Below are 26,414 nucleotides of genomic sequence, written 5' to 3' on the forward strand. Positions count from 1 at the left end.
AGAGATACTAATTCAGGAACCTTGCCCTTGATACTCCTGCAGTTTACCAATATTACGTTAACTTTTCCTGTTTTTGGTCTCTGAGGACGGACGTTCTTTATCAACGATGATAATGTTCTCTCTGGTAAGCCGTCAGGTATTTTATCGTTTCGCCCAAGGGGGGGGGGGTCCCTCTAACCTAAAAAACCCCCGTGTGCACGCCACACGTACTCTGCTACCCTAGTAGCTGCTTCCGGTGTGTAGTGCACGCCTGACCTGTCTAGGGGGGCCCTACAGTTCTCCACCCAATAACGGAGGTCGATGAATTTGCAACCATTATAGTCGCAGAGTCGTCTGAGCCTCTGGTTTAGACCCTCCACACGGCTCCAAACCAGAGGACCGCGATCGACTCTGGGCACTATGCTGCAGATATTAAGCTCAGCTTGCACTCCGCGTGCCTTATTTTCTGGACAGTCTGTATATAAAAGCTCAGTAGCGTTGGGGACTGCTAACAACTGGCTAATCAATGGACTACTGTTTCGATTCTCGCTATGGGCTGTTTCATCGTTTTATTTATTTTTTGTTCATTTCGAATACCTGCTCCATATAAACATAAAATTCATTAAATATAAACCGAAGGTCCCCTTTCCTCTGTTGGATAACTATGGTTCCCTCTACGGAAATCAGATTAGATGTAAAAGTGCACTTGAATTTCCTAATCTTGCCAGTGTGAAGTAAGTCCTAAATTAAACAACAACTCAGTACGTTATCTCATTGCAGGTCCTGACTACGAGCCGGCGTGACTAATTTCTGCAACATGCCGCCACACCAGTGCATCGCTGTTATAGTATGCACTCTCTTCGCTGTCACAGGTAAGACCCTCATCTGATTGTGATGTCTGTAGAATAGAGGGTAGTACCAATCTGTCTCAGTATAAGTACAATACAAATTACATACCGTTACTAGAATGTAGACTATACAAAGTTCTGTCGAAATTGGACCATCTTGCACTTCGTTTCCTATTTTGGTCGTAGCAAAAATTTACACAGTTGTCAGACACAATGGGAGAGAAGTGTTAACAGAGAAATCAGGCCCAGTAAGATATCTCACCGTTGCTTAGTTTAAATGAAAGGATGAACTTTAAATACGAACAGTTTCGTGGTGTTAACTAAGATGTTTGTTGCATCTACATCTCAAACCACCTTGCAGTGTGTGGCAGAAGGTGTTTCTGATATATCCACATATTCTGAGCTTCCTGACCTTCACTTCTCCATTCATGAATAGTTAGTTCATGCGATGAACAGCTGTCAGCAAATATACATATCAGCTCAAGTTTTCCTGATTTTCTCATTGTCATCATTGCTTTACATCTAACCTTTTCTATTTATCAATAGTGTACGCCATGAGCAGCTGTCAGCAAATACACGTATGAGCTCATGAATTGTACATGGGACAAATGGCTGTTAGACAGTAGCCTCTAAGTGATGGACAAGGCCGCTCTGGTGGCATCTGCGGCAAGAGTTTGTTCAGTACCTACAAAATGCCTTCACATATGTCACATGTCAAAATGCCCCATTGTATCTCCTCTATTTCCCCACCAAACCAACCTGCTGCAAGTTCCAGACTGACTACCAATACCCAAGAATCGGTCAGATGATTGATCTGTAAGCAACTTCTTTTGTGGATGGATCACATTTCCTAAAGATTCTCCAAGTGAATCTCAGTGTGGCATGTGCGTTTCCTACTATTTGTTTTATGAGGTAGTTGCAGTTTAGCTCGCTCTGGATGGTTACACTGGATTCCTCCCAATTCTTTTGGTTGCTGATAACGCCATCTCACAAAAGTATGTGCATCTCTGTGTCCTTCACTGTGAATGCTCAACATCTCACGTTGTTCAATGCCCCTTACATACCTTAACAGTCCTGCTAACAACCTTAAACACGACTAACGCTAATGCACTCACAGAGAATTGCAACTCTAATCATTTACATACCTGCAGGTGTGTGCACGTAGGAAGTTACATTAACATATCACCACATCTTCTGTGTGCTTCACTTTTTATGTCAGCCAATGTATACTGTAAATGACGGAATTAATGAGGATCAGTTGAACGCACTGACTTGATATGGTTGTAATATGTGTCACATCAGAACACGAGTCCTATTTTTGAATTGCTGTGTCTACGCAACCATCCATGAAATGCTAACTCACTGATCATGCATAAGCCAAAAACCAATGTTCAGTTCCATTATAATATTTGTTTTTCTGTAGTTTCAGCTATAATAATAGTATTCTACTTTGATTTAAAACTGTGACACCATAACTCACAAAACAAACATTCATAGATGTATTCAGTAATCAGCTTAAAATGTTGTAGATATATCAGATTAAATATACTTTTTGTTCCTTATACTGTAGTTAAAAATGTTCAAGAATACAGAACTTCTCATAAAATGAGAATAAATACTATATTTACAAAGAAAAGGAGATACGCTAATATCTCTTCCATAGTTCTTAAGTTAAATAGACCATGTGGATGTGGAATAAGTCAAAAAGTCTTGAACATAGTTTCATTTAAGAGGTAATAAACTTGTCAGAAAAGATATAAATATACATATACCCTGAGGAGCACTTGATAATTCTAAGAATATTGTAGCCACACATTATCTGAGAGAAAAATTCGTTTACAACATATTACATTGATCAAATTACTGCCCTGAAGATGCACAGAAGTTATATTTTACATACACTACTGGCCATTAAAATTGCTACATCAAGAACAAATGCAGATGATAAACGGGTATTCATTGAACAAATACATTATACTAGAACTGACATGTGATTACATTTTCACTCAATTTGGGTGCATAGATCCTGAGAAATCAGTACCCAGAACAACCACCTCCGGCCGTAATAACGGCCTTGATACGCCTGGGCATTGAGTCAAACAGAGCTTGGATGGCGTGTACAGGTACAGCTGCCCATGAAGCTTCAACACGATACCACAGTTCATCAAGAGCAGTGACTGGCGTATTGTGACAAGCCAGTTGCTCGGCCACCATTGACCAGACGTTTTCAATTGGTGAGAGATCTCGAGAATGTGCTGGCCAGGGCAGCCAGCAGTCGAACATTTTCTGTATTCCGAAAGGCCCGTTCACGACCTGCAACACGCGCTCGTGCATTATCCTGCTGAAATGTAGGGTTTTGCAGGGATCGAATGAAGGGTAGAACCACGGGTCGTAACACATGTGAAATGTAACGTCCACTGTTCAAAGTGCCGTCAATGCGAACAAGAGGTGACCGAGATGTGTAACCATTGGCACCCCATACCATCACGCCGGGTGATACGCCAGTATGGCGATGACGAATACATGCTTCCAATGTGCGTTCACCGCGATGTCGTCAAACACGGATGCGACCATCATGATGCTGTAAACAGAACCTGGATTCATCCGAAAAAATGACTTTTTGTCATTCGTACAGCCAGGTTCGTCGTTGAGTACACCATCGCAGGCGCTCCTGTCTGTGATGCAGCGTCAAGGGTAACAGCAGCCGTGGTCTCCATGCTGATTGTCCGTGCTGCTGCAAACGTCGTCGAACTGTTCGTGCAGATGGTTGTTGTCTTGCAAACGTCCCCATCTGTTGACTCAGGGATCGAGACGTGGCTGCTCGATCCGTTACAACCATGCGGATAAGATGCCTGTCATCTCGACTGCTAGTGATACGAGGCCGTTGGGATCCAGCACGGCGTTACGTATTACCCTCCTGAACCCACCGATTCCATATTCTGCTAACAGTCATTGACTCTCGACGAACGCGAGCAGCAATGTCGCGATACGATAAACCGCAATCGCGATAGGCTATAATCGGACCTTTATCAAAGTCTGTAACGTGATGGTACGCATTTCTCCTCCTTACACGATGCATCACAACAACGTTTCCCGAGGCAACGCCGGTCAACTGCTGTTGTGTATGAGAAATCGGTTGGAAACTTTCCTCATGTCAGAATGTTGTAGGTGTCGCCACCGGCGCCAACCTTGTGTGAATGCTCTGAAAAGCTAATCATTTGCGTATCACAGGATCTTCTTCCTGTCGGTTAAATTTCGCGTCCGTAGCACGTCATCTTCGTGGTGTAGCAATTTTAATGGCCAGTAGTGTAATACATTACATGATATTGTTGATAATATACACATATCAGTCCATTGTTCTAAGATATTCATCAATGTAAAAGAAGGAGTTTAGGCCGTACTTAAACTGAACCTTAGTAGCAGTTAAATTTTTTATGGCTGTGGGCAAATTATCAAAAATGTGTGTTCCTGAACAATGGACGCTTTTCTGGAGCGAAGTAAGGGAGTTTAAATCTGTGTGATGTTTATTCTTTTTTTAAGTCTTTAATTTGATAAGGATATGTATTATTTACGACAAATTTCATTGAGGAACAGATGTATTAGGAAGGAATAATTAGAATTCCAGGTTCTGGAAACAAGTCTTTGCAAGAGGTTTTTGAGTTAACACCGCAACTAATTCACGTTACATGCTTATGAACTCGGAAAACTTTGGTTTGGCTGATGAATAAGCCTAAAAGTGGATCCCACGTGACAATATGGAATGAATTGTATCACCTATGTCTCACAACATTTCGCACTTTAGATAAAGGTTTGCTTAGGGACATGAGAATTTCTACTGTATGCTACTCCAAACTGAATATTTTTATCAGCTTGCAGTCCAAAAAACGTAAGACTTCCAAAACCTCTTCTATCTGCCTCTTATTATATTTTAGATATACACTGTGAGGCACTCTCTTGTAGATTCTGAACTCATGTAGTCTGTATTTTCAAAGTTATGCCATAAGAAAATGGCTAAGAACCATTAATTGATGTCTGTGAAAATTCCATTAACCTCTTCGATCTTGATATTGAGTTCCATTAGATTACTTGTCTGCCCGTCCACGAAGCCCTGCCGAATTCGAAACTCTGTGCCAAGCAACAGATTGGCCTCTGTGTTCAAAGTACTGTCTAACGACATGCCTTGCACTACACAAGCAAAGACAGGACTACTCAGCAGATGAAAACACTGACTGCAGAGTCCTTGAGCCATACGAGCGTTTGGCAACCCGCATGGTGATAAAAAAACACGAACATTGCGTGTAACAGATAGCCTCCAAAAATATGCTCAAGTTCATTTAAAATGGCAGAATCTCACCTCCAGAAAATTATAAATGAAAAAATTGGTACCAACCTCACGAAAATCACAACCAGAACAGACTGATACCACATCGCAATAATAAATGAAGAGACTGATACTCCACTTGAATAAAACCTATACTGAACAAATTGCTACCGCTGATAACATTATAGGTTTCTACACAAACTTCCTATACACATAGGATTTTAATGCACAACAGATCCATGTGCCCCAAAAGTTCGTGGCCCCTTCCTTTAACCCGCACAACACCAAGGGAGGGAGGTAGTTTATGCCCACCTTTTGAAAATATTATAATATAGTCAGTTACCTTATATGTTAAAATTTTGAAGAAAAATATTTATTGTTTTTAATGAATTCTTATACAAGATTCTATAGACGCTTAAAAATTTTCAGTTAAGCTGTCCCCAAAAATTTAAGTGTGAGTAGTAGATGTCACTTTCCACAATGTATGTTATTCAATATTTTCAGTTCCAAGACCTTAGTTAAACATAAAAAACTCTATAAAAAGTATGTTGTGAGCAAAAGTAAGAAGAGTGAACGAAGTCTGCCTTTTAAAATACTTTTTGTGGCGGTCACAAAGTATCCCCAGCTTGGTAGTACATTTTATTGAAAATGCATTGATATTGCCAAGAGTGTCTGTACTTTTTTGTAAGTATGTTCTTCTCATAAGCCAACAATTAAGGGATTTTGTTTTTTTATTAACTTTCATTAGGGTGACCATAAAGTACATCCTCCCATCCATCCCTTGATAATGCATAGTATGGAAAACACATTGGTATTGCTTTAGTTAACAGTAGCGCTATCACAAGGGGAAGATAGTGACCCGCACGAGACTAGCAAACCTGATACATTTCACAATAAAATACTAACTATGCCTGGCAGACAATAAGTTTCTTGAACTCAGAACAAATTTTAGGATTCTCTAGTGCCTTTGCTATTTTCACCAGATATGTGTGGGACGTCATGTCCTTAATTGCATTAGCTATGTTTATGTTTAGCGATATTACTATCTATTCTTCTGTCCTAAATTACAGTGCTGGCTGATGAAAGACGCGTGCACGGAAGAGGAAACTCCAAAGGTCCCGGTGGTTATCGCTTGAGTGAACTACGTAAGTACACTATTCTACAGTAGAAGACTGCTCTCCACTCTTGTTGTAATCACCCTGCTATTCGTCATCATTCCACGAGCCCATCATTTACATTAAGATTAATTTTAGAAGACACACTGAAAAAAGGTAAGCCGACATTCATGGAATTTGCAAATTTAGCAAAAGCTTTTACAGTGTTAGGTGACATTCTGAAGATAGTGGAGATAAAACACGGAATGTGAAAGTTTGTCTACAACTTGTACAGAAGCAAGACTACATGAAACCAAAGTTTTTGGGAGAAGAGTGAGACTGGGTAGCAGCCTCACCACAACGTTGTTCGTTCTGTGGATTAAGTAAGCAATAAATTAAATCGATGAGAAACAAAGGAAAGGGGATTATAGTTCAAGGAGATGAAATAAAACCTACAAGCACAGGCTGTGACACTCAAAAGAACCTGGAGAGAAAAATAACAGTAGATACAAAGAAAAATGCATCACATTGTAGAGCATCTGAAAGAATTTATATTCCCGTGTCAGTAGTGCCAAGTATAGTCGCCAGAGTGCCGCATGGTCGCATGAAGTGAAAATGGCGACTCCACAGGAGCGCCCGCAAGCAGTAGTGTGGTTTGCAGAAACAAAATCGTCGATTACTGTACAAAGAAGTTATAGACGTGTGTATGAATGTGACCCACCTGATGTGAAAACAATTAAGGAATGGTGCAGGAAGTTTCTGGCAACACGAAGTGTTCTGAAACATTCCGGCAGTTTCAGAAGACATCAGACAAACGTTTCCCAGAAACCCACGTAACTCAATTCGTTAAGCATCTAGGCAACCTGATGTACCTCGATCAACATTGCATCGTTAGTCCACCACTGTCTTCGTATATGTGCTTACAAAGTGCAAATTCTGCAACATCTGACGCCGAACGACATACCACGCCGACAACAATTTCCTGGGGATATGCTGCAGCATATTGATATGGATGCCAGCTTCGTGGAAAGATGTTTATACTCAGATGAGGCAACCTTTCATCTATCAGGAATGGTTAATAGGCATAATGTTCGGATTTGGGGTTCGCAAAATCCGCGCTTTGTCAGTGAACATGTTCGTGATACCCCTAAACTAAACGTCTGGTGCGTGATAATGCACGACAGGATTGTTGGGCCGTTCTTCTTTGCGGAACAAACAGTGAATGGGTCCGTGTATCTGGACATGTTGGAGCAAATTATGTACCCTCAGATACAAGACTTGCAACCCAGCATCATTTTTCAACTAGATGGAGCTCCATCGCATTGGTCAATGGCTGTTCAGAAGTTCCTGGATAAGAAATTTCCCAGTAGTTGGATCGGACACGGAGGACCCACTGCCTGGCCATCACGTTCACCTGACGTTATGCCGCTTGATTTCTTCATGTGGGGATTCGTGATGGACCGTGTGTATGCGACGAAAGTGGACAATATTGCTACGTTGCGACATTGCATCACTAATGCTATTGCAACAATACCAGAGGAAATGTTATAAAGAACTTGGCAAGAAATTGAATATAGACTCGATATTCTTCGTGCCACAAATCGTTCACACGTAGAGATTGACTGGTGATAAACAGATAAATTCTTTGTCATGCTCTACAATGTGGTGCATTTTTAGGTTTGAATGTGACACCTTGTATACAGGGCGGTCCATTGATTGTGACCGGGCCAAATATCTCACGAAATAAACGTCAAACGAAAAAACTACAAAGAACGAAACTTGTCCAGCTTGAAGGGGGAAACCAGATGGCGCTATGGTTGGCCCGCTACATGGCGCTGCCATAGGTGAAACGGATATCAACAGCGTTTTTTTAAAAAAGGAGACCCCCATTTTTTATTACATATTCGTGCAGTACGTAAAGAAATATGAGTGTTTTAGGTGGACCACTTTTTTCACTTTGTGATAGATGGCGCTGTAATAGTCACAAACATATGGCTCACAATTTTAGACGAACAGTTGGTAACAGGTAGGTTTTTTAAATTAAAACAGAGAACGTAGGTACGTTTGAACACTTTATTTCGGTTGTTCCAATGTGATACATGTACCTTTCTGAACTTATCATTTCTGAGAACGCATGCTGTTACAGCATGTTTACCTGTAAATACCACATTAATGCAATAAATGCTCAAAATGATGCCCGTCAACCTCAATGCATTTGGCAATACGTGTAACGACATTCCTCTCAACAGCGAGTAGTTCGCCTTCCGTAATGTTGGCACATGCATTGACAATGCGCTGACGCATGTTGTCAGGCGTTGTCGGTGGATCACGATAGCAAATATCTTTCAACTTTCCCTACAGAAAGAAATCCGGAGACGTCAGATCTGGTGAACGTGCTTCGACGACCAATCCTCCTGTCACGAAATATGCTATTCAATACGGTTTCAACCGCACGCGAGCTATGGGCCGGACATCCTACATGTTGGAAGTACATCGCCATTCTGTCATGCAGTGAAACATCTTGTAGTAACATCGTTAGAACATTACGTAGGAAATCAGCATACATTGCACCATTTAGACTGCCATCGATAAAATAGGGGCCAATTATCCTTCCTCCCACAATGCCGCAGCCTACATTAACCCGCAAATGTCGCTAATGTTCCACTTGTCGCAACCATCGTGGATTTTCCGTTGCCCAATAATGTATATTATGCCGGTTTACGTTACCGCTGTTGGTGAATGTCGCTTCATCGCTAAATAGAACGCGTGCAAAAAATCTGTCATCGTCCCGTAATTTCTCTTGTGCCCAGTGGCAGAACTTCACACGACGTTCAAAGTCGTCGCCATGCAATTTGTGGTGCATAGAAATATGGTATGGGTGCAATCGATGTTGATCTAGCATTCGCAACACCGACGTTTTTGAGATTCGCGATTCTCGCGCTATTTGTCTGTTACTGATGTGCGGATTAGCCGCTAGAGCAGCTAAAACACCTACTTGGGCATCATAATTTGTTGTAGGTCGTGGTTGACGTTTCACATGTGGCTAAACACTTCCTGTTTCCTTAAATAACGTAACTATCCGGCGAACGGTCCGGACACTTGGATGATGTCGTCCAGGATACCGAGCAGCATACGTAGCAGACCCCCGTTGGATATTTTGATCACAATAGCCATATATCAACACGGTTTCGACCTTTCCACAATTGGTACACGGTCCATTTTAACACGGGTAATGTATCACGAAGCAAATAGAAAATGGCGGAATGTTACGTGATACCACGCACTTATACGTTTGTGACTATTACAGCGCCATCTATCAGAAAGGGAAAAAAGTGGTCCAACTAAAACATTCATATTTCTTCACGTACTACACGAATGTGTAATAAAAATGGGGGTTCCTATGTAAAAAAACGCAGTTGATATCCGTTTGACCTATGGCAGCGCCATCTAACGGGCCAACCACAGGGCCATCTGGTTTCCCCCTTCAAGCCAGACGAGTTTCGTTCTTTGTTGTTTTTTCATTTGACCCTTATTTCGTGAGGTACTTGGCCCGGTCACTATCAATGGACCACCCTGTATGTACAAATGTGTGGCATCTTTTCTTTTGGACGTGTCAGAGACTACGTGGTATCTGCAGCTATGAAACATATTATGTAGCAGGACATAGGTGGGGATTCCAGATAGGTGATGCTAGATGGAAGTGTGTCATGGCCAGGGAGCATGCTCAGACAGTCCATGCAGTTGCGATAAACACTGCTTCTGGGTGGTGCAGTGGTCATCGCAGCTGCCTAATAAGCGGGAGGTCCCGGGTTCGAATCCCTGCCCAGCACACATTTTTTCCCCGTCGCCGCTGATTCCACATAAAGTGCCGATGCAGCAGATACCAGTAGCCCCTGTCCTTACTGCCCCCATCCACCTCCAATTTACATAAAAATTACGTGGTTTGTCGATGGCATCGTAGTTAGGTCCTCGGAGACTTTTGCAGAGGCATGCGTCAATAAAATCTTCTCGGTTTACAATCCGCGTCATTTTGAATAAAGCACTCAAGCTTTCGACAGCTGTCTCCGCATTGCCATCAGGAGTTGAAATCAGTGACTGCCAGTGGGCAGCTTGAATACGTTGAAGCGCCAAAGAAATTGGTATAGGCATGCGTATTCAAATACAAAGGTATGTAAACAGGCAGAAGACGGCGTGGCAGTCGGCAACGCCTATACAAGACACCAAGCGTCTGGCACAATTGTTAGATCAGTTACTACTGCTAGAATGGCAGGTTATCAAGATTTAAGTGAGTCCGAACGTGATGTTATAGTCGGCGAAATAGCGATGGGACACAGCATCTCTGAGGTATTGATGAAGTGTGGATTTTTCCGTAGCATCATTTCATCAGTGTGCTGTGAATATCAGAAGTCTGGTAAAACATCAAATCGCTGTGGCCGGAAAGAGACCCTGCAAGAAAGGGACCAACGATGAGTGAAGAGAATTGTTCAACTTGACAAAAGTGCAACCCTTTCGCAAATTGCTGCAGATTTCAATGTTGGGCCCTCAACAAGTGTCAGCTTGCGAACCATTCAACGAAACATCATCGATACGGGGTTTCGGAGCTGAAGGCCCACTCGTGTAGCCTTGATGACTGTACGGCACAAGGCTTTACACATCGCCTGGACCCGCAACACCGACATTCGACTGTTGATGACTGGAACATGTTGCCTGGTCGGGCGAGTCTCGTTTCAAATTGTATCGAGCAGATGGACGTGTACGGGTATGGAGACAACGTCATGAATTCACGGACTCTGCATGTCAGCAGGGGACTGTTCAAGCAGGTGGAGGTTCTGTAATGTTGTGGGATGTGTGCAGTTTGAGTCATATGGGACCCCTGATTTACGTCTTGATACAACAGACAGGTGACACGTACATAAGAATCCTGTCTGATCACCTGCATACGAGGTGTGGCTAGAAAAAAACCGGCCTAGTACTGGTGAAACAATAAAACGAATGCAATAAGGCTGAAAGTCGCGTGGCCTGTCACGTGACTCTCGCTCCGCCTACTGCTCGAGTTTCATCTGCCTCCTGCACTCAGTCTGCCCGTGGCGTCTGTTTTAAGTAGTTGACGCGTTGTCTGTGCGTCGGAAAATGTTGAGTGTACAGAAAGAACAGCGTGTTAACATCAAATTTTGTATCAAACTAGGAAAATCTGCAAGTGAAACGTTTGTAATGTTACAACAAGTGTACGGCGATGATTGTTTATCGCGAACACAAGTGTTTGAGTCGTTTAAACGATTTAAAGATGGCCACGAAGACACCAGTGATGACACTCGCTCTGGCAGACCATTGTCAGCAAAAACTGATGCAAACATTGAAAAAATCGGTAAACTTGTTCGACAAGATCGCCGTTTAACAATCAGAGCAGTGTCTGAGTTAATAGGAGTTGACAAGGAAAGCGAGTACGGAGAAAACGGAACGATTTGTGGAGAAAAAAGTCATGGATCCTTCACCAAGACAATGCCCCAGCTCACAGTGCGTTGACAGTGAAGACGTTTTTGGCAAAACACAACATTCCCATCTTAGATCATCCACCCTACTCACCTGATTTGGCCCCCTGTGACTTTTTTCTTTTCCCTAAAGTCAAGTCAGCTTTGAAAGGAACTAGATTTGAGACTGTTGAAGCAGTAAAAGAAAAAGCGACGGAAGTAATGTATGGACTTACCGAAAATGATCTGCAGCATTGCTATGAACAGTGGAAAATTCGTATGGAGCGGTGTAGAGACCGAGGAGGAGAGTACATTGAAGGAGATAACATGAAATTGTAAATAATTGTAAATAAATGTTTTTTCCAGCATCAGTCCGGTTTTTTTCTAGCCGCACCTCGTACATTGATGTCCATTGTGCATTCCGTCGGACTTGGGCAATTCCAACAGGATAATGCAACACCCCACACGTCCAGAATTGCTACAGGGTGGCTTCAGGAACACTGGTCTGAGTTTAAACACTTTCGCTGGCCAGCAAACTCCGCAATCATGAACATTATTGAGCATATCTGTGATGCCTTCCAACGTGCTGTTCAGAAGGGATCTCCTCTTACGGATTTGTGGAGAGCCCTGTCCGTCACTTCCCTCCAGCACTACTTCAGACATTTTTTTTTCTTTTTTTTAATTTATGGGCCTCCTTCCTCCCCTATAGCCCTTCCTTTTCCTCTCCAAGAATGCCGCCATCCGCTAGTGTCGACGCAGCACGTAAAGCAGGGTGCTGTTTGTAGCAAGATGTATTGCCATAAACCGAAAATAAAAAACCGAGGCACACTCTGCTATGCCTCGGGGGCGACGACACACTACTCAGTAATACACCTCTCGCTGCAGGTGTGAAGCAAGTGATGGTTTAGAAACTAAAAAGAAAGAAATAATGAAGGCAAATGAAAAGCATGGACGGCAGCACACATAAATGAAAACTAAACTGGCGAGATAATCTCATCGCCCATAGAATTAACTAAGTAATAATCCTCTAAGATTATTTACGTGGTTTCTGATTTCCCAATCTTTAGAACTAACCAAAGCGTAAAAAAGACTGAAAATGAAAAAAAAAAATGAACAGATCACACACAAAAGAAAACTAAACTGGCGAGATAATCTCATCGCCCATAGAATTAACTAAGTAATAATCCTCTAAGATTATTTACGTGGTTTCTGATTTCCCAATAATTTCCCATACAAAGTTCACACAATTCCCATGTTATCAATTGTCATATCATTAGTAACATAGAATAGTCTACTCTAGTGATGCCCAGAGGGCCAATGTCAAATCTGGGGTATAGGCAAGTCCAGGGTAGTTTGAAGGCCGAGTGACATAGCTCCAGGGGTAAACTCAGGCAATTCCAGGACGAGGTGCCTTAGTCAACCCGGAACACCTTTTGATACCCATGAACCATTGCAACTTTCAGAAATCTGGCAAAGGTAGTGGTATATTTCCGGTCAGATTCCGCCAGGCGATGCTGGCTCCACAGGTAGTCCATGAAAGAGACAGCATCGGTGAGGGAAAGGTCATAGATCGTGAAAATGGTGTGGCCCAAGAGCCACACCATTGCGTTACGTCATTTAGTCGATTCCATGCCACGTCGTGCTCGCGGAGGCCCTACACGACATCAGGCACGTCTACCAGTCTCTTTGGCTCTTCAGTGCAGGTGTAATGGCAGCGTCTGTAACCTTCCATGTAGGGTCGGAGTGACGCCTGCCAGGTGGGCAGCTCCTAGCGGCTCCGTCCCGCCGTCGGATGGAGTGACGTCGCGTGGCACGAGCGCCGGGCGGCACGTTTGAAACTGCCGCTCCAGCGTCCCTACAAGCGTCAAGCCTACGCCAATACTTCCGCTCAATTTCCGAAGCCCGCCCCCATGCCCTATTAAGCGTGTACCCTTGGCCTCTGATAAAACTGTTGGTTTTATTCTAATTTTGGGTATAAAATTCGATTTGAAAAAACGAAAGTTTTGCCTCTGACCACATAATACTCGGAGTCTGTTATCAAAGGAGCGGCCGCAATTTTATTGAGGCTTCGTAATTATATCAGATTATGTTTGGTTTGTGGGGCTCTCAACTGCGCGGTCTTCAGCGCCCATACGAAGTCCCAATTTTTACACTGTCCAATTTGTGCACAATCAAATCTAGCCACTGTCACGAATGATGATGATGATGATGATGATGATGATGATGATGATGATGATGATAAAATGATGCGAACAACACAAACACTCAGGCCCCGGGCAGAGAATATCGCCAATGCGGCCGAGAATCAAACTGGAGACTCCGTCAGCCAGAGCCATCAACGCTAGCCACTAGTCCATAAGTCCATTTTTACACTGTCCAATTTGTGCACAATCAAATCTAGCCACTGTCACGAATGATGATGATGATGATGATGATGATGATGATGATGATGATGATGATGATGATAAAATGATGGGGACAGCACAAACACTCAGGCCCCGGGCAGAGAATATCGCCAATGCGGCCGAGAATCAAACTGGAGACTCCGTCAGCCAGAGCCATCAACGCTAGCCACTAGTCCATAAGCTGCGGACAATTATATCAGAGACAGCTTTGGGCAACAAGTGAACAGAATCGATAATACCTTGAAAATACACTACTGGCCATTAAAATTGCTAAACCAACAAGAAATGCAGATGATAAACGGGAATTCATTGGACAAATATATTATACTATAACTGATATGTGATCACATTTTCAAGCAATTTGGGTGCATAGTTCCTGAGAAATCAGTACACAGAACAACCACCTCTGACCGTAATAACGGCCTTGATACGCCTGGGCATTGAGTCAAACAGAGCTTGGATGAGCTGTACAGGTATAGCTGCCCATGCATCAAGAGTAGTGACTGGCGTATTGTGACCAGTTGCTCGGTCGCCATTGACCAGACGTTTTCTATTGGTGAGAGATCTGGAGAATGTGCTGGCCAGGGCAGCAGTCGAACATTTTCTGTATCCAGAAAGTTCCGTAAGGGCCTTCAACATGCGGTCGTGCATTATCCTGCTGAAATGTAGGGTTTCGCAGGGACCGAATGACGGGTAGAGCCATGGGTCGTAACACATCTGAAATGTAACGTCCACTGTTCAAAGTTCCGTCAATGCGAACAAGAGGTGACCCAGACGTGTAACCAACTGATGCGACCATCATGATGCTGTAAACAGAACCTGGATTCATCCGAGAAAAAGACGTTTTGCCATTCGTGCAGCCAGGTTCGTCGTTGAGTACACCATCGCAGGCGCTCCTGTCTGTGATGCAGCCTCAAGGGTAACCGCAGCCACGGTCTCCGAGATGATAGTCTGTGCTGCTGCAAACGTTGTCGAACTGTTCGTGCAGATGGTTGTTGTCTTGCAAACGTCCCCATCTGTTGACTCAGGGATCGAGACGTGGCTGCACGATCCGTTACAGCCGTGTGGATAAGATGCCTGTCATCTCGACTGCTAGTGATACGAGGCCGTTGGGATCCAGCACGGCGTTCCGTATTATCCTCCTGAACCCACCGATTCCATATTCTGCTAACAGTCATTGGGTCTCGACCAACGCTAGCAGCAATGTCGCGATACGATAAATCGCAATCGCGATAGGCTACAATCCGACCTTTATCATAGTCGGAAACGTGATGGTACGCATTTCTCCTCCTTACACGAGGCATCACAACAATGTTTCACCAGGCAACACCGGTCAACTGCTGTTTTTGTATGAGAAATCGGTTGGAAACGTTTCTCATGTCGCCAACTTTGTGTGAATGCTCTGAAAAGCTAATCATTTGCATATCACAGCATCTTCTTCCTGTCGGTTAAATTTCGCGTCTGTAGCACGTCATCTTCGTGGTGTAGCAATTTTAATGGCCAGTAGTGTAATTTCGGCCATAAAATACAGTTTGAAAAATCGAAAGTTTTGTCTCTGACCACATAATACTCTGAGTCTATTATCAAAGAAGCGGCCGAAATTTTATTTAGGCTTCTTAATTATATCAGATTATGTTTGGTTTGTGGGGCTCTCAACTGCACAGTCTTCAGCGCCCATACCAAGTCCCAATTTTTACACAGTCCAATTTGTGCAGAATCTAGCCACTGTCACGAATGATGGTGATGATGATTAAATGATGAGGACAACACAAACACTCAGGCCCCGGGCAGAGAATATCCCCAGTCCGGCCGAGAATCGAACTGGAGACCCCGTGACCCAGAGGCAGCAACGCTAGCCACAAGTCCACGAGCTGCGGACAATTATATCAGAGACATCTTTGGACAACAAGTGGACAGAATGGATAACATCTTGAAAATAGGTTGATGAACATCAAGGAATGTAACACAAGGATAATTCATCTCTTCGTTCATCATTCTTCTGATTAGTTTGCTGCAGCCCATCGTGAATTCTCTCCTGGGCTAACAGTAATTCTCTGAACCTATGTCCTCAATTACTTCCTTGATGTTTTACAATCTCTGTCTTTTCGTATAATGTTTATCTTCTACTGCTCCCTGCAGTACCATGGAAACACAGATGTTACATCATCCTCTCCCTCCTTCGTATCAGTGTTTTCTATATATTCCTTTCCTCGCTCAAACTGCGGAGAACCTTCTGATTCCTTACCTTATCAGTCCACCTAATTTGCAACATTCATTCGTAGTAACACATCTCAAACGCTTTGATCATCTTATTTTTCCATATTTTCAAAATCTATGGCTCATTTTCATACTATGCAGCATCCGAAGTTAAATTTTCTTCCTCACATTAAAGCCTATGTTTGAGAATAACAGACTTCTCTTGAGCAGAAATTCCCTCTTTGCCTGTGGTAGTCTGTTTGTTTTTGTCCTCTTTGCTTTGTCTGTCAAATGTCTTATTGCTCCCAAGGTAACAGAATTCCTTTTGCTTCCAAGGTAACAGAATTCCTTAAATTCATCTACTTCGTAGTCCCCAATTTGGGTGTTAAGTTTGTTGCTAATTGCACTTCTTCTGCTTCTCATTACTTTCATCTTTCTTCGGTTTGCTCACAGACCATGTTCTGAACTCATTATTCTTTTAATTCCATTCAATAGTCCCTGTAGTTCTCCTTCACTTTCAGTGAGGATATTGACGTTATCAGCGAATCTTATCACAGACATCCTTTCATCTTGAATTTTAATTCCACCCTTGACTATTTCTTTGATTTCCTCTATTGCGTCTTCGGTGTGTAGACTGCACAGTAGAGCAGAAAAAGACATGATGTTTAACTCGAGAACTGCGTTTTCATGCATCCATTCTCATTGTTCTCTCTTGGCTCTTGTACATGTTGTACACTACGCGTGTTTTTGTATAGCTTACTCCTATTTTCCTCAAAATTTCGAACATCCTGTGCTATTTCTCAATCTCGAACGCTTTTTCCAGATTGAGATATCTTATGAAAATGTCTTGATTTTTCTTCGGTCTTGCTTCCATTATCAGGCACAACATCAGAACTGCCTCTCTGGTGCGGTGCGGTTCCTGAAGTCAAACTTATTGTCCTCCGACAGAATATGAATTTTCTTTTCCACTCTTCTGAATATTATTCTTGACAGCAACTTCATTGCATGAGCTGTTAAGCTGATTGTTCGATAATTCTCGTACTTTCCTGTCCTTGCCATATCGGGATTGAGTGGATGATATTTTTCCGAAAGTCTGGCGGAACGCCTTCCATATCTACTGCTTCTTCTTCTATTACGTCATCACACGGTTCCTCTCCATCATGGAGGCCTCGAGTGCTCTCTTTCCACCTAATCTCTCATTCCTCTGTGTTGAAACGTGGATTTCCCATGGCACTCATGATATTGACGCCCTTGCTTCTAATGTCACCGAAGGTTGTTCTGACTCTTCTATATGGTGAATCTGTCGTTCCGATGACCATTCATTTTCCGATTTCTTCATATTTTTCCTGCTGCCATTTCGCCTTGGCTTCCCAGCTCTTCCTATTTATGTCATTCCAGAGTAATTTACATTCTTGTCTTTCTGTATTCCCCTGAACATTTTTGTACTTCCTTCTTTCGCCTATCAATTGAAGTATTTCATCTGTTACGTGAGGCTTCTTTGCAGTTAACTTTCTAATACCTCTGTTTATCTTCCCGACATTTATGGCGCCTCTTTTTAAAGACATCGCTTCTCTTCAAGTGAACTACCTACTGTCGTATTGCTCGCTGCAGTATCCACACCCTTTGCGAACTTCAAACTATTTCATCATTCATCAGTACTTTAGTATCACACTTCCTTTCGTACTGGTTCCTCCTGACGAGTCTCTTAAACTTTATCTGCCCTTCATCATTGCTAAACTGTGATCCGGGTCTGTATCTGCTCCTGGGTATGCGTTACAATGCAGAGTCTGATTTCAGAATCTTTGATCGGGATGGAGTCCAGGTGGAATCTTTCCGTATTTCCAGACCTTTCCAAACTATGTCTTTTGCTCGTGTGATCTTTGAACAGTGTGTTCGCTATTACTAACTGAAATTTATTGCAGAACTCAATTAGTTGTTCCCCTGTCTCATTCCTACTGCCAAGCCCATATTCTCCTTTAAATAATCCTTCTGTTTGTTCTCCTACAATAATATTCCAATCCCCCACTATTATTATCACCTCCCGTTTCATACTCAGCGTCCCTTTCAGTACCCTCATATACACTGAGTAGCCAAAGAAACTCGTACACCTGCCTAATATCGTGTAGGGCCCCCGCGAGAAAGCAGAAGTGCCGCAGAACGACGTGGCATGGATTGGAATAATGTCTAAAGTAGTGCTGGAGGGAACTGGCACCATGAACCCTTCTCGGATGTCCATAAATCCGCAAGAGTACGACGGGGTGGAGATTTTTTCTGAGTAGCAAGTTGCAAGGCGTCCCAGATATGCTCAATAACGTTCGTGTCTGGGGAGTTTGGTGACTAGCAGAAGTGTTTAAACTCAGAAGAGTGTTCCTGGAGTCACTCTGTAGCAATTCTAAACGTGTGGGGTGTCGCATTGTCCTGCTAAAATTGCCCCAGTCCGTCGGAATGCATAATGGACATGAATGGATGCAGGTCATCACACAGGATGCTTACGTACGTGTCACATATCAGACTCGTATCTCGACGTATCAGGTGTCCCATATCACTCCAACTGCCCACACGCCCCACACCACTACAGAGCCTCCCCCAGCTTGAACAGTCCCCTGCTGACATGCAGTGCTCATAAATTCATGAGGTTGTCTCCATACCTGTACACGTCCATCCGCTCGATACACTTCGAAACAAGACTTGTCCGACGAGGCAACATGTTTCTAGTCACCAACAGTCCAATGTCGGTGTTGATGGGCCCTGGAGAGGCGTAAAGTTTTGTGTCTTGCAGTCATCAAGGGTACACGAGGGAGTCTTCGGCTCCGAAAGCCAATATCGATGATGTCTCGTTGAGTGGTTTGCACGCTGACACTTGTCGATGGCCCAGCATTGAAATCTGCAGCGATTTGCAGAATGGTTGGACTTCTGTCCCGTTGAGCGATTCCCTTCAGTCGTCGTTGGTCCCGTTCTTGTAGGATCTTTTTCCGGCTGCAGCGGTATCGGAGATTTGATGTTTTACCAGATCCCTGATATGCGCAGTACACACGTGAAACGGTAGTACGGGAAAATCCTCACTTTATCGCTACCTCGGGGCTGCTGTGTCCCATCGTTCGTGCGACGTCTATAACACCACGTTCAAACTCACTCACATTTTGACAACCTGCCATTGTAGCAGCAGTAACCGATCTAACAACTGCGCCAGACAGTGGTTGTCTTATATAAGCGTTGCCGACCGCAACGCCGTATTTTGCCAGTTTACATGTATGTGTATTTGAATATGCATGCCTACACCAGTTTCTTTGGCGTTTCAGTTTTATATACATAGTCGAATCTGGTGCGAACAAATCTATGACTACACTGTTCGCAGTAATTCACTCTCTGCCCTATCTTTCTAGTCATAACGAATCCTACTTCTGTTACATCATTTTCTGCTGCTTTTGGTATCATCCTATATTCGTTTAACCAGAAATCCTTATCTCCTGTCCATTTCACTTCACTGCTCCTCACAGTATCTAGACTGAGCCTTTGCCTTTCCATTTTCAAATTTCCTAGCTTCCCTACCACAATCAGATATCTGACATTTCACCTGGGTATTTCTTTCTGTGCTGTGTACAGTCAACATGTGGTTCACACAGAGCTGTTGAAAGAGAATCTTTTTCGCCCATCCTGCTGAAAAAACCCTTTGTCTATGTGATTATACAATGGAATCGTATTCGATGGTAGATGCGACCAGCACATTCTACTCTGACTGAAGATTTCGCTACGAAGAGAGTGTCGGCGAAATTCGTGCCGAAAATGCTGACGGCAGAGAAAAAGCAACTTTGTGTTAAAGTCACAGAAGACACGGACTCCACAAACAGTGACCCCGACTTTGTGAATACCACAGTCACTGGTGACAAGTCGTGGGTGTACAGGTATGACCCGGAAGCCAAATCCCAGTCGTCACAGTGGAAGCATTCCTCGTCACCGAGACCGAAGAAGGCCCGCCAAGTGCGCAGCAATGACAGATTGATGCTGACCGCCTTTTTTGACGCCTGCAGTGTGGTACACCACTGGGTCACACCATCACCGAAGAGTGCTACAGGGATGTTCTCCGTCACCTACGTGATGCTGTGCAGCGCAACAGACCGGACTTGTGGTCAACAGAAAATTGGCGCCTCCATCATGACAACGTTCCAGCACATTCCTCAATTGCTGTGCTTCAACAGGCTCCTTACTCTCTTGATATGGCCCCTTGTGACTCCTGGCTGTTCCCCAAACTCAAGAGGCCACTGAAAGGAATGCGATTTCAGACAAAAGAGGTCATTACGGTAGCAACGACAGTTGAGCTAAACTCCAAGCTTCCAACAATGGCGGCACCACGGGGAGAAGTCTGGGAGTCCCAAGGGAACTAGTTTGAGGGTGATTAGGTGTCCACCACTTCACATAAGCCAATTTTTTCCCCCTGGCTAAAGGTCAGATACTTTCCTAAAAGATCTTATAGTTCGACGACCATGCACCTTGCAACAAATGAAGATCTTTTACCATGCAGCAGGTGATATTTGCAGATCAATGGAGTTTATTTAATGTTCTAAGAATTTTATCTCTTCATCAGGGTACCTTCCATTCAGAAGGCAGATGCACGCAGCGACTGTTATATTGACTTGTAAACAATAGACTTCAGCTATCAGCCGTCCTTTTTAAATTTTATTGGCAGATCTAGATTTCAGTTGGCAACTAGCCATTCTCAATGCTAAGAATACAAGAGGTACATAGTTAGATGATGTCACAAAAAAGTTGCAGTTAATGGCTTAACTCATCTGGTTTGTATATTACATACCACTATCATTTTTGATCAATGCATGTAATGCCTGTTGGTCAGGCTTCGTCCACAGTTCATTGAATACTACTGTTTGTGGAAGGCAGGCTGTATGGAGAACATCGATTGGTTACAATGCGCCATCTATGTGAACTTCGTATAAACCTCAAGTTTAATTACATAAAATGAAACATAAGTAAAACTCTTACACAGTCATCCGACTTATTTCATATTTATCATCAAGTAATAAAGTTTCCATGTTCACTCCTTGTGAGTCCGTTATTATTATTAAAACATTTAAATAGGTCAGGTGGGTAAAACTTTTTTAAATTTCTTAAAAACATTTTTTTTTATTTTGTAAAATACTAGAAGACACGTGCCGTATGCATCTATTACTTGATATGGCTTGAATATATTTATTTTTATATTATATCTCCCTTTATTAAAACATAATAAGTACATTGTTCGTCATATTTACAAAGTAGCTCACACAGGATTATACATAGTTCACATAGATGACGCCTTGTAACCAAGTGATGTGTTCTCCATACAGCCCGCCTTCCGCAAACAGTAGTATTCAATGAACTGTGGATCAAGCCTAACCAACAGGCATTACATGTATTGATCAAAAATGACAATGACAATGGTATGTAATATACAAACCAGATGAGTTAAGCCATTAATTGCAACTTTTTTGTGACATCATCTAACTGTGTACCTCTTGTATTATTAGCACTGAGAATGGCTAGTTGCTAGCTGAAATACAGATGTGCCAATAAAATTTAAAAAGGACGACTGATAGCTGAAATCTATTATTTACAAATTTTATCTCTCTTGAAAATGGAACTTTGTGTCAGTTTCCTGTTGCTTTGATTTATAAATCCATTTAACTTGTAACAAATTTTTGATAATACTCCTTCCTAATTTGATATTACTTACTGTTTATTGGTATGTAGTACATGGTGACTATTATTGAACATGTGAAAAAAACGTAAATTAGTTACAAACTACGGGGTGCACACACTTTATGAAACATGTAAACATCACTGAAGATATTAGGATTTAGGTTATGACATGTTTCATATGCCTGCCGTCATTGGCATTGATGTGATGCAGACGAACAGTGTAAATCTGCGTGACTCATTGAAGTGTCGGAATATCGTTGCTCTCGATGACCTCCTGAATGTCTGTTTTCAGCTCAGCAATGGTTTTGGGGGTTAATGCTGTAACCTTTTCTTTAATATAGCCCCACAAAAGGAGTCGCATGTGTTCAGATTCGGAGACTGGGCCAGCCAATGGAGGCCCATTCCAGTGGCCTTTGCGTACCCCAGAGCCACAAATGCTATTCCCAAAGCGCTCCTCCAGGGCATCAATTACTCTCTTGCTTCGATTGGGTGTAGCTCCATCTTGCATGAACCACATCTTGTCGAAATCAGGGTCAGTTTTGATAATGCGGATGAAATCATCTCCCAAAATCTTCATGTACTGTTTGGCAGTCATCGCGCTGTCAAGGAATGTCGCACCCATTGGTCAGTGACTGGACATGTTGAGCATGAAGAGACTTCTCAGTCCCCCAAATGGCCTAATTTTGCTTACTGACGAGCCCATCCAAATGAAAATGGGCTTCGCCGCTCAACCAAACCATATTCACATACTAATTACGATCATGCCCCGCGGCCTACCATGCAGTTTGAACTTCCTAATGCGAACCGTTCAGAAGCTATGACGATTTTATTTCATATCGTTTAATAATTGTCACCCTCTGTATTAAAAAGATAGCACATAGAAATTAAATATAGTATTGAAAAGATTTTCTCGGTTCCAGTACTTTTAAATTTGAACAAAATATTTGTTCCTAGGCACATAACTATCTCATATATTGGACCATGTTTTCTCATTTGGAAAAATCTTGATTTTTCTGGATAATTTTTGTAACTTGTTCTTAAATAGGAAAAAATTTTCCTAATGTCCTGCAAAATTGTATGTACTTGGGCACGAACCATCTTCTAGCTTCTTAGACCATCGTTAGGCGACAACTGAATGTCGCAAATACAGATATTGGGTGGCTATAATTGATCTGATGATGTTTTGAGTGCAGCAGTGTGGGTTGTATACATCATAGGACACTGAAACATTGTAGGTACCTGTATGTTCACTAATCGGTGCACTCACGTAGTATTCTGAAGAAAGTAATAGTTCACTTCTCTGCCACCAGGTGAAAATACGGCACTGCAAGTAGTCAGAATGTAAGATGTTTCCTGTTTTGACGTCAGTATGGCGTTCGTCACTTGGCGATATTTGTTGATTTCTTTTGTGAAGTGATTGTTGGTGGAAAAGGGTTAAGAGGGTTGAAGTTTTCGGTACGAAACGCAATAGCTAGTGAGAGGAAAACCTGTCCAGTGATGGTAAAGTTATTTTATCAGAACGGCAGCATTAGCCTCGCGAGGATATCGCCGGCAGAAACAGCTGCGAAGAGACCCCTTTCTTAATAAATGGGCTAAAGAAATTTGGAGATACAGGTGATCTAGGTGGTGCAGCAGGGAGAGGGAGGTGGCCTATTCCTATGGCACTTGTTCAAAAAATGGTTCAAATGGCTCTGAGCACTATGGGACTCAACTGCTGTGGTCATAAGTCCCCTAGAACTTAGAACTACTTAAACCTAACTAACCTAAGGACAGCACACAACACCCAGCCATCACGAGGCAGAGAAAATCCCTGACCCCGCCGGGAATCGAACCCGAGAACCCGGGCGTGGGAAGCGAGAACGCTACCGCACGACCACGAGATACGGGCTATGGCACTTGTTGATGGAGCTGCTGTAGCTACAGCCGAACGTGCAGCACATACCGCAGATTCCGCTGCCATTACTCGAGATGTGACAGGGGAATTATCTGTCCACTGGTCAAGGGTTCAAAAGACTTTGGAGTGCATTTTACACTGGTATTCCTACAAGATTCAGAATTTGCACCAAATGAAGCCCCAAGATGGGCTACATCGCTGTGACTTTGCCCTTTGTTTGTTTGGCACCCAATGAAATGAATGACATGTGGCTGGTGGTATTCTTTAGACGGACGAGGCACATTTTACTCTGCACAGAGCCATAAATGCACAAAATTGTATTATATGGAGTTCTGCTCCACCACATGTTGTGCAGGAATTTCCATTGCACTCAAGTTATGTGACTGTGTGGTTTGGTTTCACAAGCTTCTTCATTCTTGTTCCGTTTTCCTTTGATGAGATGACACCTTGCACACTTGTTAAGTGTGGAGTGACATCTGCATGTTATCAGGACCTCCTTATGGAACATGTGGTTCCGGTTTTCCAAGACTGTAACTGTATCCACACCACTACTTTCATGCAAGATAGGACGACTCTACATATCGCTTACCATGTGAAGTTTTTGCTTTGAGAAAACTTCAGTCAGAATCATCTCTAGACTATTTCTAGATGTGTGGCTTTCCAGATCCCCTTATTTAAATACACACATCATAAAAAGTTTTGCATCATCTCGGTTCCGAGAGCTCTGGAACCTGTACAGAAAATTGGAATAGAGATCAAAATAAATATCATTTGCGCCCTTTTTATTGCCCATGAAAGCCACACATTGCATGTTGTACCACCATACAGCGAGACCTTGAGAGGTGGTGCTCCAGTTTTCTGAACACACCGGTACCTCTAATAGCCAGTAGCACGTCCTCTTGCATTGATACATGCCTGTATTCGTCGTGGCATACCATCCACAAGTTCATCAAGGCACTGTTGGTCCAGACTGTCCCACTCCTCAACAGCGATTCGGCATAAATCCCTCAGAGTGGTTGATGGGTCACGTCGTCCATAAACAGCCATTTTCAAACTATCCCAGGCACGTCCGATAGGATTCATGTCTGGAGAACATGCTGGCCACCCTAGTCGAGCGATGTCGTTATCCTGAAGCAAGTCATTCACAAGATGTGCACGATGGGGGCGCGAATTGTCGTCCATGAAGACGAATGCCTCGCCAATATGCTGCCGATATGGTTACACTATCGGTCGGGGGATGGCATTCACTTATCGTACAACCGTTACGTCGCCTTCCGTGACCACCAGAGGTGTACGTCGGCCCCACATAATACCACCCCAAAACAGAAGGGAACCTCCATCTTGCTACACTCGCTGGACAGTGTGTCTAAGACAGTCAGCCTGACCGGATTGCCTCCAAACACGTCTCTGACGATTGTCTAGTTGAAGGCATATGCGACACTTATCGCTGAAGAGAACGTGATACCAATCCTGAGCGGTCCATTCGGCATGTTGTTGGACCAATCTGTACCGCGCTGCATGGTGTCGTGGTTGCAAAGATGGACCTCGCCATGGACGTCAGGAGTGAAGTTGCTCATCATGCAGCCTGTTGCGCAGAGTTTGAGTCGTAACACGACGTCCTGTGGCTGCACGAAAAACATTATTCAACATGGTGGCGTTGCTGTCAGGGTTCCTCCGAGCCATAATCCATAGGTAGCGGTCATCCACTGACGTAGTAGCCCTTGGGCGGCCTGACCGAGGCATGTCACGACAGTTCCTGTCTCTCTGTATCTCCTCCGTGTCCAACATCGCTTTGGTTCACTCCAAGACGCCTGGACACTTCCCTTGATGAGAGTCCTTCCTGGCACAAAGTAACAATGCGGACGCGATCGAACCGCGGTATTGACCGTTTAGGCATGGTTGAACTACAGACGACATAAGCCGTGTACCTCCTTCCTGGTGGAATGACTTGAACTGATCGGCTGTCGGACCCCCCTCCGTCTAATAGGCGCTGCTCATGCATGGTTGGTTTACATCTTTGGGCGGGTTTAATGACATCTCTGAACAGTCAAAGGGACTGTGTCTGTGATACAATATCCACAGTCAACATCTGTCTTCAGGAGTTCTGGGAACGGGGGTGATGCAAAACTTTTTTTGATGTGTGTACTTGTGACTTCTGTTTGTGTGGTCCATGGAAGATTTTATCTATCAGTGATGCATCCAGACTCTTACTAAACTGAAGCATAGCACACGATGGCATATCACACTGATTACACCAGATATGCCACAAGCAACTGTCGAACATGCCATGTTACGGATGCAGCATCTTAATGAGTTGTGGGATCATACTGAATGCATATTGTAACTTGTGACCATACGCTACTATGTGAGCCAGAACCACGGTTATCACAGCACTTCCTTCCCTTTTCCTGCATCCACACGACATTCTGACTACCTACAGCGCAATATTTTTCCCCGTTAGCCGCGAGGGATTAGCCGAGCGGTCTAGGGCACTGCAGTCATGGACTGTGCGGCTGGT

At 43.3% G+C, this 26,414-nt stretch overlaps 1 protein-coding gene across 1 annotated transcript in view; it reads left to right on the forward strand.

Annotated features, from left to right (window-relative positions):
• Positions 1–796: 796 nt before the first annotated feature.
• The window catches only part of LOC126215329 (putative carbonic anhydrase 3), a 119,323-nt gene continuing 93,705 nt past the window's right edge, over positions 797–26,414 (forward strand). Inside the window, exon 1 of the mRNA XM_049942010.1 lies at positions 797–851. Within this exon, the coding sequence (XP_049797967.1) occupies positions 797–851 (55 nt within the window). The remainder of the gene's footprint in view (positions 852–26,414) is intronic.

Source organism: Schistocerca nitens, chromosome 12 (assembly GCF_023898315.1).
Source record: "Schistocerca nitens isolate TAMUIC-IGC-003100 chromosome 12, iqSchNite1.1, whole genome shotgun sequence".
Lineage (NCBI taxonomy): Eukaryota > Metazoa > Arthropoda > Insecta > Orthoptera > Acrididae > Schistocerca > Schistocerca nitens.